Below are 22,444 nucleotides of genomic sequence, written 5' to 3'. Positions count from 1 at the left end.
TAGACAATATCTAATTAAGAGTAATATAAAATATTGAAATATTCATTTGTATTGGTGCTACATGTGATCATTGCATAGAACCGTTTTGTCAAAAGGATCTCTATGGTGATTTTTTTTTTTAAACTTTAAAGTGCATTTAATATTGTGCCCCTCGATATCTTATTATGTTGAAGAAGTGCAAACTTATAGAAGCCTATTGATGCTTAGAAGTCTATTCAGTTCCCAAACTCTCAAGCGGAATGTATGCATATAAAAAAGAGCTTAAAATAGTAATTGTTTAGGCAAAAAGGACACAAAATTGAAAGTAGAGCTGACAACACAAAATGGCGTGTCCAGCAAATTGCTAAAAGCAACATAAAATGTGTTTAATTTGTATATAATATATATTATATATAATGTAGGGAATATGCTAAATATTTCCTTCAACAATTTTGGATGATTTTTGAGAACATTTTTTTTTAAATCTTGTGACTTTACAAACATCAATTATGTTACTTTCATAGATTTTTGATAAAGAGCGGATAGTACAGCACTGGGTGAATGCATACTAGTTGTGTACATAATTCCTCCTTACTCACGGCAATGTAAGGGATGCTCACACAAGCTGAAAGGAAACCAATGCAGGCAGTTTTTATTAGGTCTTCCTGTGTTGACGATGATTAAATAACATAGAAACAGTTCCTTTTAAAATTAGAAGTTTTCCTGCGAATACCTAATGTCTATATATTGCGTAATAACCCTTTTCACTTATTTCAATGACAGATAACTGAAGTAAAGTTTTGTTTGATGTTGTTTGTTTGGAAGCATGTGCTTGATACAAATATTCCTAAATTCACTATTTCCCCTGCAAAAATGTTAAAGAATGTAATTTTGTGAACCAATACCTGCAACAGATTAATTTAAACGGAAAAACAATGTTTGTATGTGGTCAAAATGTAGCCAGTTGAGCCTAAACAAAATGCAGACTACGGCTGCCATACCAAACATACACACTGATTCAGGCATTTCAATAGGACATAGTGGGTCTGCTTATGTCCTGGCCTTGTTCAGCCCAAATCAGAGATTAACTGTGAGTTTAATTTCCAGACACAGCTGAGGTTTTTCAGCTGGCAATTAAAGACCTGGTCATGTGATGCCACCTAGTGGAAAATTTAAGGCCTGTGCAATTTTTGAGGTGAATTGTTTTCACTGAATTGTTTTTTTTAATTTTTTTATGTCCTCCCTGTATTTCTATTAGTACTTAAGTGTGGATGTAAACATAAAAACAATAATAATAATAATAATTTAACTCAAAATAACTATATTAATTATTATCTTTGTCATCATCATCATAACATCTTCTAGTAAGTGTGGAGCTTACACTGCCAGTTGATAAATGATATTAAATGTATCAGGATTTAATTTATCAGTTGAAATCTTTCATTAGGTTAATTTACATGTGTCATACACAGTTGCTTAAATCTGCTCATTTGTTTATGGCATCCTGGTCATCATTTTGCCTTTTTAATACAAATTTGTAATATATATCGATGACATTTAAGTATATTCCCTTGTTTTGCTGATAAAACTGTTGAAAAACAGTTTGAAATAGTTTTGTATTTCACTTGTCCATTTCATTCCAAAATGTTTTCAAAACCTCAATATAAATGTATTCTTGCATCAACACTAACACAATTTTTCTAACCCAAACCCCAGCCCAGCGGTGCACAACAAGGGCCAATCCATTTCAGGATTTTATGCCAACTTGTACTCGTAAGTATTTAATTAGCTCAATCATATATTGATCTGGGCAGCACAGTGGTGCAGTGGGTAGCACCATCGCCTCACAGCAAGAAGGTCCTGGAGTTTATATGTTCTCCCTGTGTTCTCATGGGTTTTTCTGGGCACTCTGGTTTCCTCCTATAGGCCAAAGACATGCAGGTTAGTCTAATTGGTGACTCTAAATTGCCCTTAGGTATGAGTGTGTGAGTGGTGTTTGCCCAGAGGCAGATTGGCGACCTGTCCAGGGTATATTCCTGCTTCTCGCCCAATGCATGCTGGGATAGCACTCCATCACCCCCCTGCCCAGGATAAGCGGGTATAGATAATGGATGAAGGGATATATTTATTTGACATTTATATAAGCATCAGCTACAGCCACAGGCTGCTTGTCTATCCTACTGATTTTACTGTGCTCAATGACAGAAATGAACCAGCTCAGTTTATAGAGCTGTCAGAAAATTAAATCTAAGATATCTGGTTTGAATGTAAACCAGCATGTAGACCGGCCCTCAGGACTGGAGTTGTGTACCCCTGCTCTAACCTAACCCTGTTGTGAACCCTAAAATCTAATTTTAGCCCTAGAGGTTCTCTTACTTCACAGAAATAAATGTCAAAATATATAAGGCTATATTGTAATCAAATACCTAATGTTTGTAGCCTGTCTACTAAAGCCTGTTAATTATTGGAAAGAGTCAGCTTGGAGTGCTTATTAATTTATTTCTGTCCTGGTATTCTTTGTGAAGTAAAGCCAGAGAAAATGCTATTTGTCATTGATTTTCTTTTTTGTTTGTTTTAAGTTTTTCTTCAGATAAATTAAGACAAATCAAGAAATAGTTTCCTTCACTGAGAACTGTCTTTAGCTGCCTTTTCCTCCTCTTGATAATTGGCTAACATATTTGGCTGTCTTCTAACTTGCATTATATGTATACGATATAATGTGCCATTGTACTTTGTCAAACATGCTAGTGCTTTAATTTTTTAATGGCTTCCCATATTTGTATGACTGCATAAATTATAAAGTGAAGCTACAGTCTAAGAACTATGGAGGGCAATTGGCTCCAAGGTTAAGAAAGAAAAATGAAAGCAAAGGAGTCATTTTCATTGTGATACTGATTATTGCTAGTGGCTAATCTTGTGAAGTATTTGATCAATTCATATCTGATCTGAATCAACTATCCTGTTCTTGAGTTTATACTTCTGGTTGGGGTTGTTTCCATAAAGACACTGGAACTCACTTGAGACAAAATGTAAATAAATATAAATATAATGTGGATAAAGGGAAAACGTAATAGAAATGCTTTTTATGATTTTATAATAGCTTTTTTCTGTTTTGCGATTCACCCTTTAAACATATTTCTATGCAAATCATCTTCCATTGTGATTTGGTACAACTGAGAACATCATTAAGGTTCCACTAGATGGCAACAGTGCACTTTCTATAAGCTGCAGGGCAGAAGGATTCACAGCATTACCTCAACCAGACATCAGAGCACTCTTACTGGTTTGGTCAGATGTTTTCTTGGTTGCTTTTCGTTACAGATGTGCAACATAAAATCAGTTTATTGACAGTTTTTTTTTAATTGTAACAAGAATTTATTCTCGACCTCGAATTTTGGATCAAGATGGCAAGACAAAAATATTTAAGTGACTTTGAAAGAGGGTTCATTACTGGGGCACGGATGGCAGGAGCTTGGGTAACTGATTAACGTGACTAAATAGGAACAGTGACTAAAGTGACATCTGCATTCAGATCTGTTGGAATGACGTCAGTAAATTGGGTCAGAAATTGTGGTCGAAAGCGCACATTCAATGACCTTGATGCTCGTGCATTAGTATGATATGTAAGGGAAAACAGAAGAGCAGCTCCTCCTCAGGTAACTAAGAATGTCAATGCAGTGTGTGATCAGACTGTCAGCTAGAGCAGTCCATCAACAATTACATAGAGAGTGAAATTATAATAGGGTTGCAATGCATAAACCCCTAATTACATAGACGAATGTACATTTGCGAGTTCAGTGTGGTACAAAAACCATAGGCACAGGTCTACAGAGATGTGGAAAAATGTGATATGGTCAGATGAGTCATCCTTCATCATGTTCTCGACAAGTGGGTGAGTGCATGTGTGATGTACACCAAGAGAACAATACATGCCTGAATGCTTGACCCCTACAGTGAGGGGGTCCGGTGGCTCTGCTATGCTATGGGCATAAGCAGGGCATTTTCCTGGCATGGTTTGGGTTCTCTTGTCCCCTTTGAGGAAAGGGTCACTGCAAATCAATACAGTCATACAAATCAATTTGGTTATTCTGAGTGATCACCTTTATCCTACGATTAAACATTTCTATCCAGATGGGAGTGGTCTCTTTATGGACCTTGCTTTGTGCATGGGGGCATTGTCATGTTGAAACAGTAAAAGGCCTTCCCTAAACTGTTGCTAGGAAACTGGGACCACACAATTTTCTAGAACGTCAATGTATGCTGTAGCATTAAGATTTCCCTTAACTTGAACTAGGGGGCCTAGCCCAAACCATGAAAAACAGCCCCAGACCATCTATCAAACTTTTCAGTTGGCACTATGCATTCGGGCAGGTATCATTCTCCTGTTAAGCGTGATTCATCACTCCCGAAAACGTGTTTCCACTGCTCCAGAGTCCAATGGCGGTGTGCTTTACACCACTCCAGCCTACGCATGGCATTGAACATTGTAATCTTAGGCTTATTGTGTCTGGTTGCTCGGCCATGGAAACCCATGAGGAACAGTTCTTGTGCTGACGTTGCTTCCAGAGGCAGTCGGGAACTCGGTAGTGAGTGTTGCAATCGAGGACGGACTATTTTTACGCGCTGTGTTGCAGCACTCAGTGGCCCCATTCTGTGAGCTTGTGTGGCCTGCTGCTTTGCGGCTGAGCTGTTGTGACTCCTCCACTTCACAATGACAACACTTACAGTTCTCCGGGGCAGCACTAGCAGGACAAATTGACTTGTTGGGATGGTGGCATCCTATGACAGTGCCACATTGAAAGTGACTGAGCTCTTCTGTATGACTCATTCTACTGCCAGTGTTTGTCTATGGAGATTGCAAGGCCGTACGCTTGATTTTATGCACCTGCTAGCAATTGGTGTTACTGAAGTAGCCAAAACCACTAGTTAGAAGGGATGTCCGCATACTTTTGGCCATGTAGTGTGTATATATACATATATGCCTGCTGAACATGGAAGTGCCCTACATGATATGTTGCTATAATCAGTGTCTAATTCTGGATCAGATAAAGGACACGTCGGTATAATGCTAACAGGTAATATTCTCATTATTGTTGTGCTTATTGCAAAAAGAGCTGAGGAAGAACTATGTTCCAATAATAATTATTTCACTGTGGAAATTCTGCTGTTTCCAGAACCTTGACCGGTCAAAGACACGTGAAACTACTTTACTGAGAATGACTGTAAAGGAATACCCTTCTCCTCCTGTTCGGGGAACGCAGCACGCACTTTAGTATGATATTTCTCTTCTAAAAATTACGGTAAGGTCCGATCGTCTATTCGGAATTCCTCAACCTGCGGCGCTTATTTTTATAGTATTACGGTGATGTGCGAGAGTCTTTATCGTGAGTAGAAAACTTCTTTTTCACCAGATAACATTGACAGTGATGCACAACGGAGCACAAATGGCGTGGGTTGGGGTATCGTTTTGCTTTCTTTTAATTTTCATTGTTAGGACGTCCTATTGTTTTACTGTGTTTAACAATGAAAGTGTCACAGTCAGTAATAACCTGAATTTTACAGCCTTATTTAACTACACAACGAATTTCAATAGCACAGTTAGTGCCGGTTCTACACCTACAGCATCTGCCAAGCAAACGACAACTGCCAAGCCCGTCGTACCAACAAAAAAACGACCCAAGGATACCGCCGACGCAGGTTTCAGTGATGAAGACATGGGTGGCACAGATAAGGATTTGGAGACAAAGGACAAAGATAAAACACAAGAACTAGGTGAGATGTCGGACTCCACCTCTACAGTGCTGTGATGTTTACACCATAAATCATTCGTATCCGAAGTATTTTAATTATTTTTAACTAATCTACTAATGCAATCTCACTTTTGGTGGACTGCGTGTTTGAATTCTTTGCGCATTTGGATAAATTGGGTTGTATTTGAGCAGGTAAAATTTTCTGGTGCGTTATTCAATATCTAACCTAGAATACTCTTTGATATACATCCAGAACATAATTATGTAACTACCCGCAATGCAAAGTTAATTGGTTTTTATGTTTTCAGAAAGTTTTCATGTGTGAATTTTATAGACCTGATAGACCTCATGCACGAAATAAAAAACCAAAAAATAAAAAAAACTAAGCAGCCTTGCTTAAGATGTGCTATTGCTTCTAGGTGCTTACTACGCTGCAGGGCATCGTAAAAGCAAACTGTTGATCGTCTTTTGTTCTCATTGGTTGACTCATTTTAGCAGGGAATAACAGGCGCCAATCAGCGCGCTTTGGTATACGCGCAAGATTACATTGAAATATTAGTAAATTTCATGTTGATTCAATCAGCTGGTATTAACAATAGCACATAAACATTCCAGTTTATTGGTTGTTATTTAATTGTGACTGCAGCTTGTAAACACTGGTTTCGTTTGCTTTGTCGACATCTGAAAGTCATAAAAAAATACACTAAATGGTAAACCATAAGATTTTATTACAGACCGAACTGAGCAAGTAAATAAATAAATAAATAAAATTAAATAAAATTAAATAAAACTTTTCATGCGACGGAAGGCGGGACCACCCTTTGGAAATCGTAGCTGAAATTTAATCAGATTGAGGATTCTCAAAAGGAAAAAAAGGAAGCCTTGAGTTTCAGCTGTGATCTGTGTTTTGGTGCATGCATGCCGTGGGCTGAATGTACAGACTCTAGATGCACAGAGATCTCACATCTGCGCGTGCCGTTATCTGCTCTTTCTGGCACTGGATACCTCATCACGGGGGGGGGGGGGGGGGGGGGGAAGGGAATAATCCGTTTGTGTAAATATAATTTAGGAAGGACTGCACCAGATTGAATGACAAAAGTCGACTGGTTATTTCCACTGATTTTATATGATTGTAGTAGTTTTCTATGGAATAAACAGACGTAAATTAATTTGTTAAAAATACATTTTTGTGTCACATGCATTCATGTAGTCATTAATACTGATAATAATAATGAATAAATACTAACTCTTTGGGTAGAGCTAAAAAGACATCCTGGTACTTATGAAAAATCTGATCTCAACACCACCTGTGCCCAAAGCAAATGGTTTTGGCAGCTGTGTTGTCCCCTGAGATCAAAGAGTGTAGCTTCTTTGTTATTTTCGTTTCTTTACCTTTGGATTTTTGGCATCTTCGAGTATTTTTCTAGGTAGAGCCGACAGATTACTAAGCTTTAAATGAAATAAATCGTGAACAAACTAGCAGATTTTATCTGAATCGCCAATGTCAGCAGTGGATACACTTCTTAAAGATTGCTGAGCTCTCAAAATTGGGGCTGGGAGTGCGCTGTTTGGATGTTTCCTTTGTGAGAAAATGGGGTGGTTATGCATGACCAGCCTGTCCTGCATGCAGCTCTTTACTTCTTCTTGTGCTGTCTTCTTCTCTGGTTACATCCGACCTCCCCGCCAGCACGAGACTGTTATCCCACAGTGACCTCAACCCCAGCCCCTCTCTCCAGCTGCGTCCTTGGAACCCTCTTTCCCAGTGTTTTGAAGTCGGAGGCCCACGCGGAGAGTTTGTGAACAGGATGTGGGAATCGGGGGGAGGTTCGGCTCTGGGAGTGCAGAGGGGGAATGTGGGGGGGGGGGGGGTGGTCTTAAGGAAATGGGTTAAAGGGGGGAGAGGGGGTGGGGCGAGAAATTGAAACACATCCAACCAAATTAAAGCCTGAGGCCGTTACTGCTTATTCTCAGTTTGCGTTAACCCCTGTGTTCCAGTGTTCCAGTGTTTGGCACTTCAGACAGATATTGTGCCTGCTTTCTATCAGTACACTCATGGGACCACGCTAGTGCTTCTCTTGCATGGCTTTCAGTTGTCATTCAGCCTGAGAAATTGGCTGCTTTATTATCCCTTGGCCCAATGGCCCAGCCAAGTGGTTAACATAGTATTTGCTTACATAATATTTAGTATAGAACACTGAACACCTGTACTGCAAAACAGCTTATCAAGGATGTCTTTGGAAATATAGGCTTCGCTTTCAAACATCACGCTTTGCTTTTATCAACATGGACCAGAACGGCGCTATTCGAGTTGAAACGTGCTGGATTTAAGGAATGTGTGATAAACTTGCCTTTTGAAATCCAAACTTCAACTAAGGGGTATATCCCCTATAGTGCAACAAGGAGTACATCTCATTTTCGTTATCAGATGAGATTGCATTGAACAGAGATACTGCAGCCTGCAAGCTAATTCTTATCTTTTGTGGACATTCTTCTTTTCCCTTCTGTGGTTTCACTATGGAACACGGACCTGGGTTTGGAGGGAGTCCCTTGGAACAGGAATTGGATGCCTTGGCTGTACTCCAAACATAATTTTCCACAGCAACTTATTGGCTGCCCTCCTAACTTATTTAGGTCAATGAGCAATGTTCTAATGCCGTACGTGGTGGTTTTTAAAATAAATAAACCAAAACAGCAATGTCTGAAGAAAAGGATTGCGTAACAAATATCTGCTGACATGGCTGGAAATAAAACAAAAAATTGGAAGCGTTTGTCTTAAATGGGTGGATTACATTCCAAATATGCAGCTCTTGAAATGAAGAATAACGCATGTTAATGTTCTGTGATATCATGATGAAAGTTACTTGGTAAGGAGAGGTTCTTTATTCTCTTGAACATACACAACATACATATCAATGGCACCTGAATGCCTCTCTAGTCGGCTCAGGGATTTTTGACATGTCATCTTAATTCTACATATGGGATCTTGTTTAAAAAGATCATCTATACCCCCATACAGCTTCACAGCTACATTGGCTATTGAACTGATCACTGTGTCAGGAATGGTCAGCCTTGCTGTACTGTCAGCAGGATCCTCCAACCTTCCTCCTTGAGAACCACAAGATGTGTTGGGCAGTTGATTAATTAGACATCATTTCATAGCAGCTGAGAGCACCCGCACTCCTGAGTCTGAACTGATTGCTGATTTTAGATGAAGGTAAATACGGGTAGCTTCTGTCTCTCTCTAGAACCAGGGTTATTGAACATAGTACTAGGCCCTTAAGGGACTCAGACCACCGATCTTGATATCACAATCAGACTACAACAATCAACATTCCCATTCTATATTCTGAAACACAACAGTGTTCTGAACTGCTTGCAAAGCTCTGGTGGGGAAGATCTAGCCCACGCACAAACCAGGTATTTGCATAATTTCACTGGAAATTCCCTTGAAATATTTTTTTTCTTAAACAGATCACTCGCTGGAAGCCGGTCTCAGATTTAAGAAAATCAAACCCAAATTGAGGTGAAGAGGCAGACAAGCTGTCACACAGGCAGCTATGTGGGAAGTCTGGATGCTTTTAAAGTTGTAGATAATCACATTATTTAAGAACTGACAGAAATTAACTTTTCCAAGTTCCCTGGACTTTCCGGGCACTTTTTGAGAGCTGCTTCTTCATGTGTACTCCAGCCGTTCCCTCCTTTAACCTCAGTCTGTGTTCTTCATTCAGCCAATCCCTCATTGCAAATACGTTTTTAATGGCACACTGGGATTGTAAGGAATTTGATTCTTTAAACCAGAATATTCCCTGAATTCACACATAAGTACATTATTTCTCCAAATACTTTTCTAGCTAAGATTCCTCATGGTGCTAAGATTTTAATCAGGCAATTTACCTTGTATACATATACAATGAAATATTCATGTATAATGTGTGTACGCATTTAAAATACCGTATATGGCTTAGTTTCAGAACAGCAATGTGCCCCCAAGATTTGAACAAAAACTGCACACACAGCACCATCTCACACTAACACCAGGGTCTAAATCTTGCTCACACTGAAATCTATTTGAATATATCTCCATACTTTATCACAAGTGCAGCAGTCAATTCATTTCATGGAGAAAAAAACATTTTTGCTATAAAAAAAAAACATTTTGCTACTCAGAGTTAAACAATATGGAGCTGTGCAGATTTAAACCCAACAACCTTCCCCTTTCAGTTTTAACGTAGGAAAGAGTTGTTTCCCAATTTGCACATTGTTGGCAGGGAGAATGGAGGGAGGGTTGCTTTTAAAAGGGAACAGTGGGAGCATGCTCAGTGAGCTGGGCGGGTCAGGCAGAATGCGCTGAGGTTTGATCCAGCAGGCGTCACAGGCAGCCGGGCAGCCTGGTATAAACTGAAACCCGGGAGGGAATATGCACAGTCCCGCAAGCCAAGGAAATCAGTGGACCGAGTGTAGCCTCCTCTAACAATGGGAGCCTGTCCTGTGCCCGACTGTGGAGGAGGAAGGGGATATCCGTAAGGAGATTATGAAAGGACCCCTACTGGTCTATGAGTGCGAGATCAGAAGGATAAGCACGATGCTGACTCAGTCTCCAGAATAATTGTATGAGCCAGCATGTTGCATGGGAATGAGAGGAATGGGCCTGCCATAAAGTGTCACTGAGTTGAGGCCCTGCTAGGTCTCCAAAATGAGTTTGCAGGTGACCATTCACTTTATTATAACCTGGATTTATCATTGTACTTCCATGCCAGAATGTGTGAAAGGGTTTCCTTGCGACGTTGTGCCACTGTAGTGCCTGTTCTGTGAGTGACAGTGTGTCCTTAGCTGTGCCAGTGTAGTGTCTGCTCTGTGAGTGACAGTGTGTCCTTAGCTCTGACACTGTAGTGTCTGCTCTGTGAGTGACAGTGTGTCCTTAGCTCTGCCACTGTAGTGTCTGCTCTGTGAGTGACAGTGTGTCCTTAGCTCTGACACTGTAGTGTCTGCTCTGTGAGTGACAGTGTGTCCTTAGCTCTGTTACTGTAGTGTCTGCTCTGTGAGTGACAGTGTGTCCTTAGCTCTGTTACTGTAGTGTCTGCTCTGTGAGTGACAGTGTGTCCTTAGCTCTGCCAGTGAAGTGTCTGCTCTGTGAGTGACAGTGTGTCCTTAGCTCTGTTACTGAGGTGTCTGCTCTGTGAGTGACAGTGTGTCCTTAGCTCTGCCAGTGAAGTGTCTGCTCTGTGAGTGAGTGTCTTGTCCCTCCTCTCTCAGAATGTCCTCCTCTGGGTCTGGAGTCTCTGCGGGTGGAGGACACACAGCTCCAGGCTTCCTCGTACCAGCGGATGGGACTGGGCCCTCACCGTGGCCGACTCAACATCCAGGTGAGCCGCTTATCAGTACTGGGAGGTTCCCAAAGCAAAATAGTCCTGGTCATGCTTAAGAAAACTAAAGGCATGATAACTTCCTTAGTCTCCATGTATAAAAGCTTCTGTTAAAGAGACCAAGTCATATAGTAACCTAAAACCTGTTCACCAATATTACATAGTCCTCTGTAATCAAGACAACTCATAATGTGCCACTGTGAAATGCTGCTATAATGCAAACACATTGCACTGCACTAGCCTTTTAGATTGCTATGGCTTTACAGGATACTTTCTTTAAAGAACATGAAGCGGGATGAATTATGTGAACTCTTTGTCCATGGTGCTTTGTCAATGTTCTTTGAAAATGTTTTTGTCAGTTACGTGAAGTCTTTTTGTCATTTTCCACCCCTGTTGTGCAAGGGTTTAAGGAACTCCGTCATGCTCCCCTTAAGTTGCCATTGAACATACAAGTAATACAATACTTACTTTGTCATTGCTGGATTATGTTTAGTCAGCTGTGACAGTCTGTTTTGCTAAACTACTGATATTCAGTCCGTTGACCCTATGCTATGTGTACAATTCTGTCACATTTGTATCTTTAGTCGGGCATCGAGGACGGGGATCTCTACGATGGGGCCTGGTGTGCCCAGTATGAGGACTTGGACCAGTGGCTGGAGGTGGATGCCCGTCGCCCCACTCTTTTCACCGGGGTCATCCTGCAAGGACGCAATTCCATCTGGAGGTAAGTGACCCTAAGGGCTCTTTTGAGGAATGGGACCTTCAGAGGTGTACCAGTTAGCAGTAGTAAACGTGTCCGTCTAAGACACTAAACATGCTGTCACAAGCAAAGACACCCACAACGTGTTAAATATGTTTTTTTTTTTAGTTTTATTGAAACATTTATTTCCCATTGTTTTTAATTCATATAAATTGCATACAGTTTCAAATGTTAATTATGTTAAAATGTCTTTCACATTTAATTACTCGCTAGTTTAATTACTTGCAATACGTAGTTCTCTGTTGTTATCAGCAGCATCTACACACTGTAAAATGTCCAGTGTTAAATCAACTCTAACAGAGTACATATGAGTCCAATAGGGAACATATGTATAAGAGTTGATTTAACACTGGACATTTTACTGTGTTGCAGCAGTGCAGAGAAGGTACTCCAGTATTACAATTTCCATGGTGTTATATCACACAAGCCTTAGGAAAGTTCCCCTTACATTCTCAGTTTGTCAGTTTAACAGCAAACATCAAATTCCCTTATCTGTGCAAAAAATGTACTCAGTTCATGGAGGTCACGCTTTTATCTGCAGCTGGGACTGGGTCCACACGTACAAGGTGCAGCTGAGTAATGACTCTGTGTACTGGAAGCCCTGCATGAATGGGACAGAGGAGGCGGTAAGTCCTGGGGGAAACCCGTGTGCTTTTCTGGCCTCCAGATGCTCCATTCTGAATGGTTCTAGTGAGGTTTCGCCATGCTTATGTTGTTGATATGCTGCTGCCCTGGCCTGATTCGCTGCCTCCAATATGAGCCCCACCTACATAAGATCATGATTGGTCAGAAGTCAGCTCTCGAGTCATTCAGTACCTTTTTGTTGTTTCCCTATTAATACCACTGCCCTAATGCCCATAAATGGTAATATCTGAGTCGGGCTAATGAAGCAGGCTCTGATTGTTACAATATAACTAATTTAATATCAGTGATTGGAACACATCAGCATCCAGTCTTTTCAAAGCAGATAGTGTATGTCATTAGTTTCTCCTCACTCCCCTTATACCACTGGAGTGCAGTTTTGGAGTTTTGTCCAGCTTACTGGCACAAGGTTAAAATAAGTGGTTCTTGGCAGTGGCAGGACCCAGGCGCCACAATCCTGGAAGAGGGGTTCTTTTGGACAGAGTTTGCTGCCTTGTGCCAGCTCCTGTGTGCCAGACCATCCTGGCAATAGACTGGCACCTCACCCAGCACTGTGTCCCACTTACTGGCTCTCAGAGAGTTCAGGCACACCCTGTGACCTGAAGGGGAACACATGCTGTCTCAGCATAAACGCAGTAATGTCCATGTGCGGCTTTTAGACAGGAAATTATCTAATGAATTAGGACAGTTGGAATAGGCCATCTTTGTAAACAGCAGTGGCGGGTGTTGAGCCGAATATAGATGAGGCAGAGAACTGTCCTTTAAATTGGTCTCGATCTGTTTTCATTCATTTTCCTTGATCAACTAGTGTGCAAACAATGTGGTTATTCCAATGGCAGGTATACGCAGTTTCTTTCTTCACATCTAAAGGCATTCATAAAATCTAATGAAAAGATAACATTTAAAAAATAAAAAAACTATTTCTAGTTAACTGCATAAAGAATGTCACAGAAAACTGGTGGGTAAACAGCACTAAAGGGATTGGAAAAGGCTGATGGGGTAAATTACATGACGTGTGTTAAAAATGACGTGATTAATGCTGGTGATAAAATTCACTAAATACTGGTGATAAGATGGTGTAAAGGCTGGTGATAAGATCAGATAGATGTTGATAATAGCATGGGGTCTCACCAGGTATTTGAAGGCAACCAGGACCCAGAAACCCCGGTGCTGGGCCTTTTGCCGGTGCCCACGGTGGCTCGCTACATCCGCATCAACCCCCAGACCTGGTACGAGAATGGGACCATATGCCTGAGGGCTGAGGTGTTGGGTTGCCCCCTGCCAGGTATGGCCCTGTGTTGTAGGGACGGTGCCGAAAACAAATAACCTATTCAGCAGCACTTGGATAATGCGTTCTCTCTGAATGTTTTTTCCTCTCAAATTTGGCCGATATTATTATGATTCAGATCTTTTTTCCCACTGCTTTAATGCAATTCACACAGAAGTCAGCACCAAGTTTCTCAATTAGACGCACACACATACACCTGCAGAGAGACAGCGATTGAGTTTCCCTTAGCCTAGATAGATGTCAGCGTGACGTCATTGGGCATTGGGGACTTTACAGTTAAAATTATTCCAGCGATATATATTCAAGTGCTACTGTATACCAGATGGAAACTAGACAAAATTTGTTTCCAAAAAAATACAATATGGTGTGTGTATAAATTGACTATTGGGGTGGAGTGTTGAAATTCTAACTGTTTAGCATTTAAAGATGTAAAAGGTGTGGTGCAGAAGCATGTGGTCAGGTGATCATATCCTGCCACCAAAGATACTGTAAAGCACACAATTTTTCACCATTGGTGGGACTCACTTCTCCACATGTTTAAGCACCATCTCAGCAAATATGCCTGAAGTATGTTTATGCTGCTGTTTGGCAGGAGGGTCGCTAAAGCTCTGGTCTTTCCATCCTCTAGATCCTAATAATATCTACATGTGGGAGACAGTGCAAGGCTCCAAGGATGACCTGGACTTCAGACACCACAACTACAAGGAGATGAGAAAGGTGATGAGAGAGGCTAATAATCACTGAATAATATTTCTGCCATTTTAACCTCTTACAGTTTACACAAGTTGTTTTTTATTGATAATGAAGCTTGTCACAATCTGACCACTTCTCAAAATCACATCAAAGAGTTTATGTATAATTTTAGGTTTTTTTTATTATTCCATATGTTGGAAGACCTTTTGTATAGTGCCAGCCAATGCAAACTGTACTGTAATTATGCTACTGTAATTTATGTTTACAGTGTGGTGTTCCCTCTCTTTCCCCAGCTCATGAAGTCAGTGAGTGATGAGTGCCCCGACATCACTCGCATCTATAGCATTGGAAAGAGTTACGAAGGACTCAAACTCTACGTCATGGAATTCTCTGACAACCCTGGCAAGCACGAACTGGGTGAGTGTGTGTGTGAGTGTGTGCTGGTGTGTGTGTTTGTATGTGTGTCAGTGTGAATGTGTGTGCCTGTATGTGTGTGCGAATGTGTGTCTCTGTGTGTATGTGTGTGAGCGTGGTGTCTCTGTGTATGTGCCTGTGAGTGTGTGCGTGTGTGCATGTGTGCGTGTGTGTGCGTGTACGTGTCCATGTGATATCACATTTATGATATTTTACAGTTTCATAACTCATTGTGCTCACTTCAGTTTTAAAAGTGGGGCAATCATCCCCATTTACAGACATGTTTCCATTGGCCTAAGAACCAGCAGGGCAGTCAGCATTGGAAGCAAGCACATTGCTTTTTGCCAGAACACATAATGCAGAGTGAAATTTGAATAGCCAAAAGAGGCATACCATTCTGGCCAAACTCTGAAATCCTGGAACAAATAATTATGACATGTGGGGGCCAGCAATACCTAAAATGACTATGTTATGAAACTGAGACCTCTTTTCCAAGGGAGCAAAAACTTGTATCTGGGGCATGTCGTGAAAGATATGTCAAAAAAGCCGCAGTTAGCTAAAAGAAATTGATGTTTTTTCCATGTTCCTTGCATTGCGTTATTTACATTTATAGCAGAAGGCTTATTGTGCATAGCATACACAACATCCATTTATACAGCAGGATATTATCTAAAGTGATTTTTGTAGTAATTTGCTCAAGACGCGAGCCACAGTTCTTTTTAGTGGAAGCCTTTTGTTTACAAGACTGGTTTATGAACCAGTGATTGCATGTTATTTTATTGTTCTGTAATGCTCCTTAGCTTAACTGGCTGCCCGCTGTCTCTCCATGGTTTACTAAAATGTCTTTGAGCATGGAGATAAGACATGTAAACATAAAGCAAGTCTTTCCTTGGGAAAGTTTTCCTTGGGAGTTATGAACAAGATAAAATTCAGACGAGTGAGAAGAAAAACGTGGTTATTTATGAGCGATTTCAAAAGCTCTGGTTTCACGCGATTTGACCCAAGGGCCTTTTGTTTTACTCACAGGAGTTGGCATGTGTTTTTCATCTAGGCTGTTTTAGCAGAATAAAGGGGAAGGTTAGTCGAAGAGATGCGAGTTTCATGGAACTCATAACCAGTCCCAGATTTTCATAAAGTACATGATGAGATTTGGGAGGAGATATAAGGAGAGAAAAAGTACATGGAATTCTTACCATCTTACAATCACTAAAATGAAGGAATCGTTCCTTAAACCCTTTCTACCTCTAATTTAAATAAAAAGGCCATTATGTGTTTTTTTGTTGTTGTTGTGAAAAACCTCTCTCAATGAGGCCCTGAATTCTTCCTCTCTTTTTTTTCCTCTTTCTCTGGATATTTAGCACCAAAAATGATGTGTCACGTAAGGTCACTTTCAGGAAAAGAGGACTATTCTACAAATCTATCTAATGTCTACCAGTATGATAGATTTCTAGTTCTATATGATTGACTAATAATAAATACAATATCATGTGTGAACGTTTGTACATTTCTTAAAGGCAGAAATAAAATTCTTGTTTTTTTTAAATCTCTGACTGGCGGGAGACCCTGTGCGACTGCTCCATTCGATCTCCCCCCTAGTGGCGGGCCTGATACTGACAACATGTAAAAGGGGTTTTGGATGAGTGTGTCCGCTTGGTAAATAAAGGATGCAGTGCAATTTAATGTCATGCGGTGTATGGTTCTGCCCGTGTCTGCAGGTGAGCCCGAGTTCCGCTACGTGGCCGGGATGCATGGCAACGAGGCTCTGGGTCGGGAGCTGGTTCTCAACCTGATGCAGTACCTGTGCCAGCAGTACAAGAGAGGCAACCAGCGCGTCGTGCGTCTGGTGAAAGACACCCGCATACACCTGCTGCCCTCCATGAACCCCGACGGCCACGAGGGGGCCTACGAGAAGGTGGGCTAGCTGGGGTTAGGGTCCGGGTAAATGGCATAGCTACAGAGGTGCTTTATAGAGGACTTGCCAAAATGCTTCTCATGACATCCTGATGTTGTGCGGTCATCGCTGGGTCTTGTGCGCTTTGCACCTTCGTAAAAGTGGAAACGCGTGTCTTGCTTTTTTGTGCTAAACCTGCAGTGTTCCCATGTCTCAAAAGTGAAAGCAAAAAAGTTGTGTGTGTGTAAGATCTCTGTTGCCCAGCAGTTGGAGCCATAGCAGCTCTCTCCAGCTCTCTTTTGACACCCTGCATGCGTATGAACTGCAGTGCATGCAGGCTAGTATGTGTGTTTGTTCTTGTACTGTACTGTGTATTAATTTGGGCCCCCTGCCCACTCAGTTGTGTGCACTTGCGGCTGATGCAGTGACGCATCCTGTGGTTCAGGCTGGATCCAATCCATGTGAATCCAGTGGCGACTGTGTCTGGGAATCCTGCTGAGCTGTGCATAATTATCAGGGGGTGGGCTTCAGCTAGCAGCCCCACGCTTATTGCTAAATAGCACGTTAGCTGTTGGACTACAGCATGAAAGAAGTAGTACCTGCTAGAGCACATCTCAATGGGCATCTGCACTAGTGTGCGCACTCAAGAACTGGGGAGAAAAGGAAAATGAGGAATAAAAAGTTGCTCGAAAATATATTTCGTTTAAATACAAATGTGTAATATAAATCTGTCTTCACTGGATGGAGAATATAACTGCACTCTGGCGAGTGTCATCACCTTCTCGGCGTGTTCCTGGGTCTTGTGCAGGGCTCGGAGCTAGCCGGGTGGGCCATGGGACGCTACACTTATGAGTGGATCGACCTGAACAGCAACTTCGCTGACCTGAACAACATCATGTGGGACGCCCAAGAGATGGAGCAGGACAAATCCAAAATCAGCAACCACTACATCCCCCTCCCTGAGTACTATACTTCTGAAGAGGCTATGGTAAGTAAAAATGCCATGTCAGCTCTCTTGGATTGCTCTCCTGCTGTTGCTTTGGGGGTGAGTCAGTGAAAATGGCATTTAAACCAGACCAGCCTATAACATTGTACGTATGATTAATGCAAAAAAGCACTTATGAGTGGCCCAAATAAGATATCCTGTCTAGTAAACTGTAGTCTGGTTCTCACATGCAATCCGATGCCAATGACAGTTTTGTAAGCTATGTAATCTTGAACTAATTTCTCCTTAAATGTCTTCAGTCCTTAAATGTCTTCAGTTTCTTAATGATACCACTCAGTCCGGTCAAAGTACAGCAACATTGTGGTTAGTGATTAAACAGCTTAACTTCTAAAGAAAGAGTTACAGTTTTAGATTGCTGTGTAACACACTGTTCTTTAACTGTGATCAAAGTAATTACCCTGCATTGCTTCAGTATTCAACTGTGTAAGAATAAAATAGAAAATGCTATGTACGCCACCCTGTATAAATTAATCTGATGTGCAGGCAGCAAATTAATATAAAAGCACTTTGTTAAAGCTGTTTTAAATGTTAACTTTTAAAATTGTTTTTGGAACTTAGGATGGGCTTATACTGTGAGCCGGAAGACTTATTTTGACATTATTGATGAAGGGATTGTGCATCTTTAGAGAGACAGGAAAAAACAGCACACTCTGTCTCCAATAGCCCTCTAAAGAATGTCTGTGCTTCCCTTTCTCAGCCGTTCTGACATGTGGCCCTTATTTACTTGGTGGAATCACTGTAACAGCATTATGGAAATGGCTGAAGCTGTGGTATTTTACCCAAACCAGAAGAAAAATGTGAAAAGCCGTCTAGAAAAATAAATAGGTTGGAAGACCTATCTCTGAGAAACGTTACAGTAACTAAAGGTTTCATAAAGAAGTGGTGGATCCTCCACTACAGTCTGTCCTTTTTATTGTTTTAACTTCAAGTTTTGGTCACAGGTCTCATCGGATAACATCAGTCTTTAATTTAGAGAGCCGAGAAAAGGTCACTTTCTTGCAAAAGATTTGTTGTCATTGTAAAAAAAAAAAAAAAATCCCTGCTGTATAATGTCATTTTGATTTGTGATAGAACTTCTTGTCCTCATTGTTCCCAAATAGGGGATAGGAAATAAATACAGGGCTGACAAGACAGCAGATGGGTTTATTATTCCAGTCTGTATTCCATTGCCTAAAGATACACTTGTCTGCAAGGGAAAAGTACAGAGAGAGAGCAATCAATGTGGATACACAGATGTTTGCGTACATTATAGGGGGAGTGGGTGGGAAACTAGACTATGCTGGACTAATTCGCTCACCAGAGGTTGATTAGAGTAGACCCTAAGGTAGTAGCCAAGCTAGCTAGTGCTATCCATCTGCAGCCATTGATAGAGCTAACACTGTTAGCATGCAGCCCATGTTGTCTAATATCCTTGTATTAGATGCACAGGGACGTACACCATTGGTATCTGTCTTCTTGTATGAATCTGGGCAAAAATGCAAATTTCCCAGAAGGTCCTCTGGTTGTGGGCTTTGGGAAGACACCTCCAACTCTGATTAACTCAAACCTGATCAAACCTGAATGTCTGTATTGCAGTATCAAAATCAGCTATTATGTCTTCTACAGAATCATCAGAGTCAGAGTAATCTGAGTCACTGATAATGACCTTTGATTCAGAATGAAATATTTAAAATGTATTTATTTAACAAAACAACTGTAGACTAAAATGAATTGGTCTAATATCTTTGGGGGATGTTGTTATGTGGTACTTATGTGTCACTTGAAATGTCAGTAAAATTTATGACTCTAAAATATTCTCTTAAAAATTGGTTAATAATTTTTTGATAATTCCTTCTTTTTTTGTGTAAGGTCGCTCCAGAGACCCGTGCTGTCATCAACTGGATGCAGGACATCCCGTTTGTGCTGAGCGCTAACCTACACGGGGGGGAGCTGGTGGTCACCTACCCCTTCGACTGCACCCGAGACTGGGCCCCGCGGGAGCACACCCCGACCCCGGACGACAGCTTCTTCCGCTGGCTGGCCGCCGTCTACGCCAGCACCAACCAGGTCATGGCTAACCCCGACCGCCGCATCTGTCACTACGAGGACTTTCAGCGGCACAACAACATCATCAACGGCGGCGATTGGCACACGGTCCCAGGCAGTGCGTAACATAAACCCTGCTGGGTTGCGATACGCTCCCTTCACATTTTCACGAACAGTGATCGCAGAAGTTGAGCTCTGAGGTGGTGAATTTTACCTGTATTTGTTCTACAGGCATGAATGACTTCAGCTACCTTCACACCAACTGCTTCGAAGTGACGGTGGAGCTCTCCTGTGACAAGTTCCCCCATGCCAGCGAGCTGCCAATCGAGTGGGAGAACAACAAGGAGTCTCTGTTGGTCTACATGGAGCAGGTGAGGGTCTCTGAACCTTTGCTGCTTCTCTGTCCATCTCATCTTGCCCATAAGCTGTGAAACTATTTTTATCAACTGAACTGCAAGCAGTTATTGTATTATTGTATTATTTTGGAGTAGATCAATGGTGGAATATTATGAATGATTACATTTGGTGGTGTTTGTGGTAAAAGTATGGCCAAAGAAACAGGGAAGCCTGAACTTAGCTCTGGTGTCCCTTCAGTATACTGGGAGCAGGTCATGGTCCCTCAGTAGTAAAGGCTGAAGTTTTAGTGGATATTTCCTATTGCTCTGCTCACCTCTGCCTACCACAGGTTCATCGTGGAATAAAGGGTGTGGTGAGAGACAAGGACACGAATGCCGGTATCGCCAACGCCATCATCAAAGTGGAGGACCTTGACCACCACATAAGAACAGGTTTGCCATCTAACCGCTATTCCTGAGCATTGGGACCTCAAACTATGCTCAGGCATGTGGATTTTCAAGAGCTGTTACAGTATCAGTGAAGGGTCTCATATCTCTCTGTACCTTTTCAGCCGATGACGGGGACTACTGGAGGCTGCTGAACCCGGGGGAATATAAAGTGACCGTGGTTGCCGAAGGCTACATCCCCTCTGTGCGCAGGTGCCACGTCGGGTCGGAGCCCCGCGCAACTATCTGCGACTTCTATCTCAGCAAGATGCTAAAGCAGAGGCTGCGCGAGATCCTGGCCAATGGCGGCAAGATCCCCAAGGACCTGCAGCTACGTCTCCGGGCCCTTCGGCTACGCAAGCTGCGCGCCACCACCAAAGCAATCAACCAGCGACGGGCCAGGCAGCGCAAAGCCAGAGCTCTCCGTAGGTCCTTCTGAAGGCCTGTCAAAGCCTTATCTGATGTACGCTAAACCGTCTCAGTGTCAGTGTCTCTGCATTCACTTCTGGTGTATGTAAGGTAACAGTGGGAGAAATACTAGTGCGCTTATATGAGGGTGCAAAGGGGTAGTCTGCATTCTGGTGCATACCACCGAGAGCCAATTTGTCTCATTCACTTTGATCACTTTGTCCTCAATATCTGCATTTCCTGTGTTTGATCTGTGGATGTGTTCATTTGCAAAAGTTATAGTCAGGTTTGATCACATGAAGTCGTTCTCAGAGTTATGGGGGGTGAGTACAGTCATTGGCTCTTCATTCATATGCAGAATATTTCAGAATATGTGAAATTTGACTATTGTTTATACAGAGCAAATTACATCTCTTAAAAGTTTATCCATACAGGAAGTGTACAGTTTTAACCAGTTGAACAGGTTTAAAGTTTTCATTTGAATGTGTTTGGCGTATTCAGCTGTAGATATTTAAATTAAAGGGGAATGGGGTGACTAAAAGGTTTATTAATGAATACATACCCTTTTGTGATTAATTTCAATATCAGTTAACATTAGTTTAATTTGAAAGCAAGGGCAGGTTCGTAAGTGCACAAGAGGGAAAACAATTAATTTCACACCAATATGTGTGTATAAAATTTTCTGCAAAACAGCTGTTACTCTCAAATACTGACTATAATTCGCTGTTTCACTTGGATAAACTGTTCCACTTGGGTAAACTATGGATGGAAGTGAAACCAGCAGACACAGGAGCTCTGGTACTGTTGCAGATTATAAAAAACCAGTACACCTTTAAGTAATGAAGCTAACTGGCGAATGTAGCAGTAGTTTATAACACATTATGAATTATAAAATGAGTTTGTCTACAGTTGTGAGGTAGAGGAACTGCTTTGCTCAAAAGGGCAGAAGTTATTACACAATTTACATCACCTAGGTATGTCATGCAGGTTACCTATTGTATGCAAGACCACAATTTTTTTAGGTGCACCTTATCTTAGAAACTGGGGAAAACAGGTAACTTGCACCAAAGCAAATACTGAAACATTAAATATTTCTTTATTTTCACATTTTCATGAGTGCCGTCCATGGAATATGATAGTTGCTCTTGAGATATGAGCTATGCCTACTTGTATGTGTGAGTACTGAACTCTTACAGTCTGGAACTGCTAAGATAACATGATAAATGCTCTTTTCTACAGGGTGAAAACTATACTTCAGAGTACAATTGTATGTGCTTATTCATGGTTCATTTTCCACAAGTGTTCAAAATCTATAAATAATGCTGGCATTCTGGGGTTCTTGCAAGTCAAGAGCATGTTTTACAAGAATTCCAATTAAAGCTTACTAAGAACAGTCTCCAATTTTTTTATTCCTGAGTTGTTCAAGTCAGCCTAATTTAAAAT

At 41.4% G+C, this 22,444-nt stretch overlaps 1 protein-coding gene across 1 annotated transcript; it reads left to right on the top strand.

Annotated features, from left to right (window-relative positions):
• Positions 1–5,361: 5,361 nt before the first annotated feature.
• cpxm1a (carboxypeptidase X (M14 family), member 1a) lies at positions 5,362–22,397 on the top strand. The gene is made up of 13 exons (XM_035418070.1): positions 5,362–5,751; positions 10,983–11,092; positions 11,677–11,816; positions 12,394–12,478; positions 13,629–13,779; positions 14,411–14,499; positions 14,769–14,892; positions 16,605–16,801; positions 17,589–17,768; positions 19,635–19,929; positions 20,043–20,182; positions 20,497–20,599; positions 20,719–22,397. Exons 1-13 carry the CDS (start codon positions 5,406–5,408, stop codon positions 21,030–21,032), a joined length of 2,274 nt encoding a protein of 757 aa, XP_035273961.1. The 5' UTR covers positions 5,362–5,405; the 3' UTR covers positions 21,033–22,397.
• Positions 22,398–22,444: the final 47 nt, after the last annotated feature.

The sequence above is a fragment of the Anguilla anguilla genome, chromosome 5 (genome assembly GCF_013347855.1).
Source record: "Anguilla anguilla isolate fAngAng1 chromosome 5, fAngAng1.pri, whole genome shotgun sequence".
Classification (NCBI taxonomy): Eukaryota; Metazoa; Chordata; class Actinopteri; order Anguilliformes; family Anguillidae; genus Anguilla; species Anguilla anguilla.
Note: the sequence above shows the minus strand (reverse complement) of the source record. Positions and strands in the feature narration are given on the sequence as shown.

Excerpts from the sequence above, each read along its gene's own strand:
- cpxm1a (XM_035418070.1), top strand. The coding sequence starts at position 5,406 with ATGCACAACGGAGCACAAATGGCGTGGGTTGGGGTATCGTTTTGCTTT. Across the intron at positions 17,769-19,634 it reads ATACTTCTGAAGAGGCTATG|GTCGCTCCAGAGACCCGTGC; the intron begins GTAAGTAAAAAT and ends TTTTTGTGTAAG. Across the intron at positions 20,183-20,496 it reads TGTTGGTCTACATGGAGCAG|GTTCATCGTGGAATAAAGGG; the intron begins GTGAGGGTCTCT and ends TGCCTACCACAG.